Genomic DNA, 12,797 nt, shown 5'->3' on the forward strand with positions numbered 1-12,797 from the left:
CTGTTATTGTATACAACCAGTCTCAGTCGTTTTCATGCATAGGGTACTCTGCTCAACAGTCCACAATCTTGGTTGTGAACCCAGATTACCCTTAACCTTTACTAGATGATTATTAGATGTCCCTAGACAATGCAAAGTGTTTAGACTAATCTCAGTCCAACTTAAAGCCTCCTACTATAACACAAGCATTTTTTTTAATGGATGTTAAACAGTAGGAACCAACCAAATATAGCCATCTTTTAGTGGATTTAGTGGATCATTAACTATGTTGTTCCATTCAACCAAAAAGTTGTGATGGGACTTGATTTGATCACGGCCCTAATTTTTATTAAAGGAACAGGTTTAGAAGCCGGGAGTGAGACTGGGAATGAGGAACTAATGAAGTTATTTCAAAATTAACATGATATGGGTGAAGTGCGTTCCTATCAAGCAAACCTTTGGCAGCATCACAAGAACAAGCTTTTGAGAAGACGTCAATGGCAGCCCCATGTATAATTCACTAAAACAATGAAATTGGAAGTTTAAGAAAGTGTTGCAACCAAACTCCTTGATTATACCCAATAATCTGTTTGAAGGTGTTTGGGTTTGTTGTTGTTGTTGTTGTTGTTTTGGGGGGGGGGTTGGCACCTGGGCAAGATTTTATTTTATTTTATTATTTTATTTTATTGATTTTATTTTATTTGTCAAGCATGTATAAGATAACAGATAATAAGTATAAACATGATTATGAATACAGGAAATGGATACAAATAAATGGGGACAGTAAGACAGGGACGGTAGGCACGTTGGTGCTCTTATGCACGCCCCTTACAGACCTCTTATGAATGGGGTGAGGTCTACAGTAGACAGTCTAAGATTAAAGTTTTGGGGATTTGGGGAAGAAACCACAGAGTCAGGTAGTGCATTCCAGGCATTGACCAATCTGTTGCTGAAGTCATATTTTCTGCAATCGAGTTTGGAGCGGTTTACCTTAAGTTTGTATCTATTGTGTGCTCGTGTATTATTGCGGTTGAAGCTGAAGTAGTCATTGATAGGTAGGACATTGTAGCAGATAATTTTGTGTACTATGCTTAGGTCAGACCAAAGGCGGCGTAGTTCTAAGTTGTCTAAGCCAAAATTTCAAGCCTGGTGGCATAAGGTATTCTGTTGTGAGCAGAGGAGTGGAGGACTCTTCTCGTGAAATATCTCTGGACTCACTCAATTGTATTAATGTCCGATATGCAGTGCGGGTTCTAAGCAGATGAGCTGTATTCAAGAATTGGCCTAGCAAAGGTTTTGTATGCCCTAGTTTGCAGTTCAATATTACCAGAGAAGAAGCTTTGCAAGATTAGGTTAACAACTCTTAATGCCTTTTTGGCAATGTGGGCTCTGGCACTTAGATCATTAGAGATGAGTACTCCAAGGTCCTTGACAGAGTGAGGGTCATCTACAAAGTTGTATCAGCCCAGCTTGCATTTGGTTAAGGATTCTGGAGGCAGAGCTGGGACTAGGCTCAAGTCTAATATGCACAGGGGGAAAAAAGGCTTAAAACTGGATCATTTCGGGCCACAGAAATCCCATCCAAGATGAAAGAAATACAAAGATAGGAGAACCTAATTTCACAATCACGATGCCTTTACAGAATGAAGACTATCTAGAGATAATCGAGAAAACCAACTTTTCACTTCTCTCAGTCAAAAGCCTAGAACGAAACAGTGATTTTGTTTTAAATCTGAATATACGTCTTCCACTAAGTCATTCAGAAAAAGAAATAATTTTCTCCTTACTGAAAATATGGTAATATTTTAATCTAGCTGCTAGGGCAAAATATTTTAATTTTTGTATTCTTATTTGGCATGTGTAACTTTTTGGGGGCATTTAATTTTAAATAGAATGTTTTCCTCTATAATTTATGAAAGGGGGAAAAAATCTTAGTAATATATTGCTGTAGTCATTAACACTGTTTAATAGTTTCACTTGTAATTCCCTGTTTCACATGCTCATAAATTCTAAAAATATTCATCTCTCTAAGCTAAATCAAAGAAAGACTGAATGAAGTTACCCATTTTTGAGTAATGATCACAGAAAGATTTCTATACAGGCAACTAGGCTGCTTATGGAAGAATTAGCTTTACAGTTAACTTTTATGGTAAGTTTTATATCATCAAATGTTTTATAAAGGAGTAATTCCACAGGTTCCGGTAGAAACCATAATGAAGTCACAGCATGGTGCAGATGTAATTCTGATTAATAATATCCTGATTTCATCAGTTGACTCCTGATGTAAATGATATAAATGTACAGTACCTAATTTGTCTTATCTCTGCAATTTTATTTATTTATTAATCATATTTATTTGCATGCTCATCTCACACAAAGCAATTCTGGACAATGACATTCTAAGACTTGTGATATCATTCATTTTTGTTCATTTTCAAATATTCTTACTCCAAAGAAATAACTACTTGCTGAGGGATAAAAAGAATACTAAAATGTACAAGAAAAAAAAAATGAAATACTTTCTCCTGAATTCAAATTTCCTCAACCTGCTACCCAATCTGTGACAATGATGGCCAAGAATTTTGAACACTGTAGTCCTATATATCTGGGGATTACCAAGCCAGGAACAATTTCAATACACTGCCTTTGTAACTTCAAATGGCAGCATGACTTTGTTTTATTCCAGAATATTGGTGGAAAATACCGTGGTACATTGGTAAACTCATCAAATTTGATACTCAATGCATTTTGTTGTGAAAATGTTGTCCCAAATACACATCATTTGTTTGGTACTCAACCAACAATCTAGAACTTGTCGGTGTCAGCTGCCTTGTGACTCACTACCTTATTCTTTATGGGGGGGGGAATTGTGTGGTACTCATCACACCTCCTGGGACTGATTAACAATGAGTACCAAGCTATCACTATAGGGGTTGTTCAGGAAGCACCTTAAACCTAATATACATTATGGCAACCGTGCCATTGATTTTCATCAATTCAGCAGTTCCAGTGGGAAGGAGTTCCAGAGGCTAAAGAAGGGGATTAAGGCTGCCTCTCTATTCAACATCTCCATTTCACGACGCATCCGTTGCTGTCCTGTAAACAAGTCCTCGTAGAGCATTTCACAAAAACATCAAAAGTGTGTGCAGCACACTGCCACAATAAATTTAACAGTTAATTAACAAGAGCAGTTTCCGTTGCAAATTCAGTTTAATGTCAATGTTTTCGTGCTGCATAATTAAAGTGAAAATCTTTAAAACACACACACACACACACACAGGGAGAGACAGAGAGAGAAAGAGAGAGATCAAATCTTTTTTTTTCTTTCTTTCAAAGAAAGAAATGGAACAGTTCCCTCTGTTGGTTTATATTTTTCCTAAACGGGAGCTCTTCTCCATTCTTTCAGAGATGGATTAAGACCAACAGATGGAAATGAATCAAGGTAAGCACACCAACTAAAAACATAGGGTTACTCCTCACACACACACACACACACTCCCGCTTTTCAAAACATAAAATATTAACCCCACAGTTAGCTCCTGCTCATTCCTCCTTCTGCAGCGTGTTGGAGACACACGTATTTTCCTCTGTTAACGCTCTAACGATGATTGTGCAAGATGCTTCACATGGAAAAACATTTCTCGATACAACTGTATACTAAACACAGAAAACTACCCGTACCCTCAGCCAACCTTCTACCACAGGTAAGTGAGACAAGGTGAAATTTTTCAGGAACTGATTGGACTAAGGCGTTATTTGTCATCAGCGTCATTTTTCCCCCCTCCACTTCCACCACCGCTGGAGAGGGGAGTAGATCAGGTTCTGACCAGTTCTGGAGAACAGGTAGCGGAAATTTTGAGTAGTTTGGAGAACCGTAAAATGCCACCTCTGACTGGCCCCGCCCCCATCCATTCTCTGCCTTCTGAGTCCCAGCTGATTGGGAGGAAATGGGGATTTTGCAGTAACCTTCCTCTGGAGTGGAGTGGGAATGGAGATTTTACAATATCCTTCCCCTGCCACGCCCACCAAGCCACACCCACAGAACCAGTAGTAAAAAAATGAATTGTTGTAAGTCAAGAACTTACCTGTATTTAGAACAGGGAGCAAGCAGCTGCATTCTGATTCACTTTCATTAGAAAAATTTGGCTGGATTGGGCCAGGAAAAAAAAAGAAATCACTTTTGATGTTGTTTCAGCCTAAATCAGCTTTGCCATAAATAAATAACCTTAAAACATTTTGCTTACATCTGTTCTTGAATCTAATTGGTTCAACTACCAAAACAGGTAATCTCCTTGAGGTTTTATTTATTATTTGCTTATTTATTAAGAAAATTATGGTCCTCCAGCAGACATACGTTAGGCCGTTACCAGGGGTGAAATCCAGCAGGTTCTGACGGGTTCTGGAGAACTGGTAGTTGAGTAGTTCGGAGAACCAGCAAATGTGGTTTGTGGCTGGCCCCAAAGTGGGGTGGGAATGGAGATTTTGCAATATTCTTCTCTCAGGAGTGGGGTGGGAATGTGGATTTTGCAGTATCCTTCCCCTGGAGTGAGGTAGGAATGGAGATTTTGCAGTATCCGTCCCCTGCCACGCCCACCAAGCCACACCCACCAAGCCACGCCTACAGAACCGGTAGTAAAAAAAATTTGGATTTCACCACTGGCCATTACCATAAAGAAAATTAAATTAAAAATTAAGATAGAATCTTATCCAAAGGAAACCTCACCTCCATCAGCGCGATGGCCCTGCTGACCCAGGAAATGATGCTAAGAGAAAATTTAAATCAGGGGTATCCACCCTTGGCAAACTTTAAGACTTGTGAACTTCAATTCCCAGAATTCCCCAGCTGGCCAATTCTCAGAGCTGAAGTCCACAAGTATTAAAAGTTACCAAGATCAGACACCTCTGATTTAAAATATATATCACGTGAAAGAACCACAACAAAAATCCCCATCATTTTATATGCTTGCAGTGCTGCTGAAAGGAATCCAACACGTATCGCATTTACAATTTGGTACTCTTTCCAAAAACGAATAGTCATAATTTTAGAGAGAAAGCTGTCAAAATATGTTCCACAAACACCTTGGCAAGAGATGCGGGCAACTGGAGTAATTCTGTGAAAATGGAAAGGATGCCAGAGAGAAATGTGTTTTGATCTTCTAAGCAGGAACCCATCCAAGAGAAAGATTCTGTACATATATTATCATGAAACTATTAGAAATAATTAGCCAGATATTTCAAAACATTACATTATCAAATGTGTTATCAACTCAGTGCAAATGTGGGGGTCTATTTCTTTCTTTGTTAAACAAATGGATTTCTATCTTTTAAAAAAATCAACGGTGACTTGCTGCACCATAATATAGTTTATGAACTTGGATGGAGAAGTTAAAGCTTCCAGTTCTATAAGAAATTCTCCAAATGTTAGATTTCTGTAGACTTCCATAATAAATTCTGAATCTGTGCAGGCGAAAAAAAATTACAATATAGACAGCTAGGGATAGTCCTAAAACTAAAAGTGATCTATACGCTCTGTGCAGAATGGGAATAGATGAGGTACAATGCAAAATTTAAACTTTTTTTAGGATGCAGTTAGAGGGATCACTTCACATGTACAAAATACAAAGTATTTTTTTCACTGTCTCATTTTATGAACCTATTTGCATGCTATGAAGATATAGTTATGAAATTTCAGTTGTTAGTGCTATTTTTGCTAGATTTTCACAATTCTGTTTGTCCCAGGATGTCTGTCAGGGCTCATCTAACAATTATCACGTTTTCCTTCTTCAAAATGATAGGAAATTACCATTTTTCAGCTGCTGTGATCAGAGAAGGTTCCATGGGTTGCATTAAAGATGATAGGTCTGCATTTGGTCCAAAAAATATTCTTTGCTCATCCTTGAACTAAATGATAGATGATAGGTTGCTGGGCGTGGCTGAGCATGTAATTTACTATTAGCACAACCACTGATTACAGAGTAAAACTGAAATACTTGAGAATCTACCCCATGCATCAAGATTATTGAACAGAAGATCATGTGAAATCACATCTTTTTTATCACCATTACTTATGAGAATAGAATAGAATAGAATAGAATAGAATAGAATAGAATAGAATAATAGAGTTAGAAGGGACCTTGGAGGTCTTCTAGTCCAACCCCCTGCTTAAGTAGGAAACCCTACACCACTTCTGACAAATGGTTATCCAACATCTTCTTAAAAACTTCTAGTGTTGGAGCATTTGTTCCACTGATTAATTGTTCTAACTGTCAGGAAATTTCTCCTTAGTTCTAAGTTGATTCTCTCCTTGATTAGTTTCCACCCATTGCTTCTTGTCCTATGAATCACAGTTGCAATTCCAAGTAGCAATAGCAATAGCACGTAGACTTATGTCCCGCTTCGCCATGTTTTACAGCCCCCTCTAAGCAGTTTACAGAGTCAGTATATTGCCCCCAACCATCTGGATCCTCATTTTACCCACCTCGGAAGGATGGAAGGCTGAGACCCACCTCGGAAGGATGGAAGGCTGAGCCAGTCAGAATCGAACTCTTGGCAGTGGGTAGAATTAGTCTGCAATACTGCATTCTAACCACTGCACCACTCTTAAGTAGCAGAGGATCCAACTGGAACTCTTCCATATTTCAGTACAATCACAGATACTTTGTTTTTCCTAAACAGCCAAAGTTCTCTATCTTTTTCATCATCCAGGAAAACTCTTCCCCTGTTTTGGAAGGACACCCAAGATGTGTTCCCCCCTTTTCATTCAACCCATTCTGCAGCCCTGGTGGCTCTTCCAGAGGTACTTAAAATGCAGAAGTTGTTTCCAAAGAGACAACATTAGTTTTATTTTAGTTTTATTTATTTATTTATTTATTTATTTATTTATTTATTTATTTATTCATTCATTCATTCATTCATTCATTCATTCATTCATTCATTCATTTATTTGCTGTTTGAGCTATCTGTATTTAATCTCCTGTTAAGCAGCATTAACTTTTAACTTGCCATAAAACCCAATAATGTTATTTATCAAGTTGTTTTAATTACCAAGAACAGATAAGCATATGTCCCAGTTAGTCTGGGAACAAAAAAAAGAAAAGAAAAGAAAAGGAAAGGAAAGGAAAGGAAAGGAAAGGAAAGGAAAGGAAAGGAAAGGAAAGGAAAGGAAAGGAAAGGAAAGGAAAGGAAAGGAAAGGAAAGGAAAAAAATCTCAAATGTGCACCTGCTCTGACAAAGCAAAAAGATGTGAGGGAAATATTTGAATTCCACCGCCTTCCTTCCGGCACACCATTTTTAAAAAAGCCACTCCCAGCACTGAGCAAGACTTTTTACAGTCAAGGCGTTTTACAAGATGATACTGAGGGTGTTTCCTGTCCATGGAGAAGGCACTGGCGTATAAAATGCTAGTGAATTTGCATTACCACCAATCCATCATTCTTTGAGTGCTTGAGAGAGAGAGAAAGAGAGGGGGAAAAAAGAAATAGTAATCTGGGAGACCTTTTGCAACAAAGCATAGCCTTGTGTTGACAGATTCTTATTTAAGTGACTGTGAATACCACAATTCCACAAATAATTTGTCAAATGTGAGGCTGAACTAGCTCTGAACCCTGATAAATACCAACTCTTTTTCCCCCGCTGCAAAAAAAAGCAGGACGTTCTCTACGTGGACAATGGGGATCAAGTACTGGGACTGACCAATCAATGACCAAGCTTTCTCTTCTCTTTGCGATTTTGGGGTAGACACTATGGCTGAGAGAGAGAGAGAGAGAGAGAGAGAGAGAGAGATTAGTTCAAAGTCACCCAGTTGGCTTCATTCCATAGAGAATTCACAGTCTCTATGCCTGATGCCGTAATCACTACACCAAATTGGCTCTCTTCATCTATTGCTCATTTAATGTGAGCTATCAATTGTCATGGCCAGAAGTTAGATGACTCAGACATTGAGGAAGAAGTTCCAGTAGACTCTCTGAAATGTCATCCATCTTCAACCTAACCCTAACTTCCTCAAGTCAGGAATGATGACAGCAGGCCTACCAGTTCCTGTACCCAGCAAGTAGAGTGAAGAGGAGAGCAAAGAAGTCCTACGAGGCTTCTTGCTAAGCAAGGGCCCATATCCTTCATCCAGTCTTTTCTTTTTCCTCCTCAACCCTAAACAAGCTCCTTCAAGTTCTTCTAAACAGACTTAGTTTCCAGTCCTCAGGAAATTATTCACAGGATGTCCAAGAGCTTTCTAAATGTCATCATATTTGGAGAGCTACTTTACAATGTCAATGTCTGTATAGGTACTCAAAGAAAGAATAGAATAGAATAGAATAGAATAGAATAGAATAGAATAGAATAGAATAGAATAGAATAGAATAGAATAGAAAATATGGAATGGAATGGAATAGAATAGAATAGAATTTTTTATTGGCCAAATGTGATTGGACACAAAAGGAATTTGTCTTGGTGAAAATGCTCTCAGTGTACATGAAAGAAAAGATACATTCATCAAGAATCATAAGATACAACACTTAATGATAGTCATAGAGTACAAATAAGTAATCAGGAAACAATATCAATATAAATCATAAGGATACAAGCAACAAAGTTACAGTCATACAGTCATAAGTGGAAGGAGATGAGTTATGGGAAAGATAAGAAGATTAATAGTAGTGCAGACTTAGTGAATAGTTTGATAGTGTTGAGGGAATTATTTGTTTAGCAGAGTGATGGCATTCAGGGAAAAACTGTTCTTATGTCTAGTTGTTCTGGTGTGCAGTGCTCTGTCGCATCATTTTGAGGCTACAAAAAACTGCTTTGAAACAGTTTATGTCCAGGATGTGAGGAGTCTGTAAATATTTTCACAGCCCTCTTTTTGACTCGTGCAGCATACAGGTCCTCAATGGAAGGCAGGTTGGTAGCCATTGTTTTTTCTGCAGTTCTAATTATCCTCTGAAGTCTGCGTCTGTCTTGTTGGGTTGCAGAACCAAACCAGACAGTTATAGAGGTGCAGATGACAGACTCAATCATTCCTCTGTAGAACTGGATCAGCAGCTCCTTGGGCAGTTTGAGCTTTCTGAGTTGGTGCAGAAAGAACATTCTTTATTGTGCTTTTTTGATGACGTTTTTGATATTGGGTGACCATTTTAGGTTGTGAAATATGGTTAAACCTAGAAATTTGAAGGTCTCTACTGTTGATACTGTGTTGTCTAGTATTGTAAGAGATGGAAGTATGGAAGGGTTTCTCCTAAAGTCTACCACCCTTTCTACGGTTTTGAGTGTGTTCAGTTCCAGATTGTTCCAGTCGCACCACGAGGCTATTCAACCTCCCTGCCATCTGTATACCTAATCCAAGACATTAGTAGACATAATTTAGTATGCATTCTTCCTCTGTTTTTTTCATAACCCCTTTTAGTGGCCAGGAAACCAATCTTCACATACACTGATTAATGCTAGACTTTCTTCTATCACAATTTCAAAAATCAAAGCAAGCAAATATTCAGGATGGCTACTGTTTTTGGAACCCAACTCTCCCTCACCTATAGATTTAACCATAAGGGAGGGCATTTTAAGAATCCCCTGTGCAAAACATTGTTTGCAAAGTTTGTTGAAATAATTCCGAATCTCATATATTGAACCCATCATGATTTTCCGGTCATTAACTTAGCAGAATTTGCATTTGGGGAATCCAGCCAGGGACTTGCATGCACCATTTGAGTCATTTTTCAAATGCCCTCTCCCACTTTAATCTATTTATCATTAATCACCCTTGGTCACTTTACATATCGAACACAATTCGGAGAGTAGATAAAATAAATACATCTTTCTAGAAAATCTTAAAACAAATCCCGAACAGGAAAGTAACACATGATTTTTTCAGAATTGATTATACACTAATTTGTGCAAGTCAATAACATAGAGGAGTTTTCAATGCTCCTGCTCCTATTCTTGTATCTTTTCAGCTCACTGGTCCAAAGTTGTGTTCTCTGCCTTCTACAGATAATTTACGGAAGCCTAATAAAAAAAAATTAGCTTCCTCAGTAGGAAATGACAAGTTTCTGGCTAATTTCCAACTTCTCAGAGAATTGCCCCCAAATCTGGACTGTTGAAAGAGAAGAGCTGTAATTAAGGTACGTAAAAATCAGGCACAATTCGCTTAACAATTATTTGCTTAGCAATGGAAATTGTGATCCCCATTGTGGTTGTAACTCAGGGATTACCTGTACCAGGGTGCTTACAACCTTCTCCACAATTTTGAATCCAAGTGAAGTGGAGTTGCCGGTTTTGGAAGGGCTTGTAAACTTTTGTTATTTCATGCTCATGGTATCCCATAATTTTTGGAGCGTAAGGCACCAAGGTCACTGAAAATATCTGAAAATCAGGCAATGCACCTTGCAGAAGAACACTTATAAGCTTCCTCTTGAAAGTTTATAATTATGTCGATGAAAGTTTACATTCAGCCGACCAGCACGTTGTTATCGATACTGCAAGAATAAGACTTCTCCTAAGTCCCACTTCTGCAGGAGTGTTCCTGATCCCAAGATCAGGGTATTTGATGTGGGCAGGAAAAAGACTAAGGTTGATGAGTTCCCACTCCATGGGCACATGGTGTCAGATGAATATGAGCAGTTGTCATCAGAAACTCTAGAAGCTGCTCGTATCTATGCCAACAAATACATGGTGAAGAGTTGTGGCAAGGATGGTTTTCACATCCATGTGCGCCTGCACCCCTTCCATGTCATCCACATCAACAAAATGTTATCATGTGCTGGTGTTGTGACCCAGGCCCAGGTAGGCAGTAGGAAACTCAGTCAGTGAAAAAGCAAACAAACTTTATTCAAACAGCTGAGAATTACTTCATTCCCAGCGTAGTTCAACCAAATTAAAGCAAATGCCTCCCAACACAAATTGCTCAGTCCTATCGCAAACCTTGGTCCAATTAGACAAACTGCCAAAGGCATTTCTTGGCAAATGTTCAGAAGTCACCGATACAAAAATAAATGCAAGAAGGTTTTTTTTAAAATTTGCATTTATATCCTGCCCTTCTCCGAAGACTCAGGGCGGCTTACACTATGTTAGCAATAGTCTTCATTCTATTTGTATATTTATATACAAAGTCAACTTATTGCCCCCAACAATCTGGGTCCTCATTTTACCTACCTTATAAAGGATGGAAGGCTGAGTCAACCTTGGGCCTGGTGGGACTAGAACCTGCAGTAATTGCAGGCAGCTGCTGTTAATAACAGACTGCATTAGCAGTCTGAGCCACAGAGGCCCCTGTGGCTACCAACAGACCAGCAATGGTGTTTTCCGGCAAACACCATTGCTGGTCTGTTTTAAGCCTTATGGGAGGGGGCAATCATTTCTTGGCACTACTCCCGAGTTGTCCTCTCTGCTTGAGCTGCTCTTGCCTTCTGGCAGCTCTTCTCATGTGTGCATTAGGAATAGGCTCCTCCTGTTCCTTTGCCTCACTGCTATCAGTCTCTGGAGGCTCTGGAGTCTGCACCTCACTCCCCAATGGCCCTGGCCTCACCTCAGCCTCATCACTGTCGACTCCATTTCCAGCTCCACAGGCTGCTGGAGGACCACATCAACTGGAGTTGACAGGCTCCAGACTGGAATGTGTGGTGCTTTTGGCAAGCCTCAGGGCACTGTGGCCCGTGTGCACATCGGCCAAGTCATCATGTCCATCCGCACCAAGGTGCAAAACAAGGAGCATGTTACTGACGTGCTGTGCAGAGCCACATTCAAACATCCTGGATGTCAGAAGATCCATCTTTCTAAGAAATGGGGCTTCACCAGATTCAATGCTGATATGTTTGAGGAAACGGTGTCTGAGAAGCACCTGTTCCCTGATGGCTATGGAGATAAATACATACCCAACAGGGGTCCTTTAGATAAATGGTGTGCCTTGCGTGCAGCATGAGTGCGTGATGTAACTAGAGGACAACACTGCTAATTTCTTGACAGAAAAATGCATCAAAAGAAACAGCTCTGTGTAGCTACCCAAAAAAAAGTTTATATTCAGAGTAGTTCTGTGTATCAGGGAACGCTTCTGCCTGTGATCTAAAACAGGGGTCTCCAACCTTGGCAACTTTAAGACTTGTGGACTTCAACTCCCAGAGTTCTGGAAGTTGAAGTCCACAAGTATTAAAGTTGCCAAGGTTAGAGACCCCTGTTCTAAAATACTCCAGGCAGTCCTTCTCACATGATCATGTGATCATCAAATGGATAACCATTTGTCTGAAGTGGTGTAGGGTTTCCCGCCTAAGCAGGGGATTGGACTAGAAGATCCTCCAAGGTCCCTTCCAACTCTGTTCTATTCAGGGGTGGGCTTCAAAAATTTTAGGGGTTCTCTGCCCAGTTGCTCGCTGGGCATGGTGTACCATGGCCTCCCTGGGCTCTGGAGCCTCCAGGAAGGTGAAAACAGGCCCATTTCTGGCCTTTCTGAACTTCTGGTAGGCCCATTTTTCACCCTCCCTGAGCCTCTGTGCGCACCCTGCACTTACCTGCATCCAAAACAGGCTGCATGAGGAATCCTGTTGGGGGGGCAGCCAGGAATGGGATTTGGGGGTTCTCTGAACTGCACAGAATCTTAGCTAGAGGTTCTCCCGAACCCCTGCAAACCCCCAGCAGCCCATCCCTGGTTCTATTCTACAAAGCATTATCAGGACCAAACATCTGTGCATCAGCCATGCCAGAAGCAACTTATGGGTGATGGAACCCAGAATATCTGGAAACTACCAGTTTATTTATCCCTACCATAAAAAGTTATTTCTCCCCCCACCAGCGTTTTCACCCTTTAGCTTTCTCATTCAAACTACTGCAGAAAATGGGAA

At 39.9% G+C, this 12,797-nt stretch overlaps 1 protein-coding gene across 1 annotated transcript; it reads left to right on the forward strand.

Moving 5' to 3' along the window:
* Positions 1-3,596: 3,596 nt before the first annotated feature.
* On the forward strand, positions 3,597-11,884 carry LOC131184286 (large ribosomal subunit protein uL16-like). Its single transcript, XM_058155409.1, has 3 exons — positions 3,597-3,683; positions 10,408-10,729; positions 11,532-11,884. Exons 1-3 carry the CDS (start codon positions 3,597-3,599, stop codon positions 11,882-11,884), a joined length of 762 nt encoding a protein of 253 aa, XP_058011392.1.
* The last annotated feature ends 913 nt before the right edge of the window (positions 11,885-12,797 follow it).

This window comes from Ahaetulla prasina, chromosome 12 (assembly GCF_028640845.1).
Source record: "Ahaetulla prasina isolate Xishuangbanna chromosome 12, ASM2864084v1, whole genome shotgun sequence".
Classification (NCBI taxonomy): Eukaryota; Metazoa; Chordata; class Lepidosauria; order Squamata; family Colubridae; genus Ahaetulla; species Ahaetulla prasina.

What these genes read in the sequence shown, in the direction of transcription:
- LOC131184286 (XM_058155409.1), top strand. Translation starts at nt 3,597, where the DNA reads ATGCTTCACATGGAAAAACATTTCTCGATACAACTGTATACTAAACAC. An exon ending in CAGCCAACCTTCTACCACAG is followed by an intron (nt 3,684 to 10,407) that starts GTAAGTGAGACA and finishes TGTCGATGAAAG; the next exon opens with TTTACATTCAGCCGACCAGC. An exon ending in CAAAATGTTATCATGTGCTG is followed by an intron (nt 10,730 to 11,531) that starts GTGTTGTGACCC and finishes CCAGCTCCACAG; the next exon opens with GCTGCTGGAGGACCACATCA.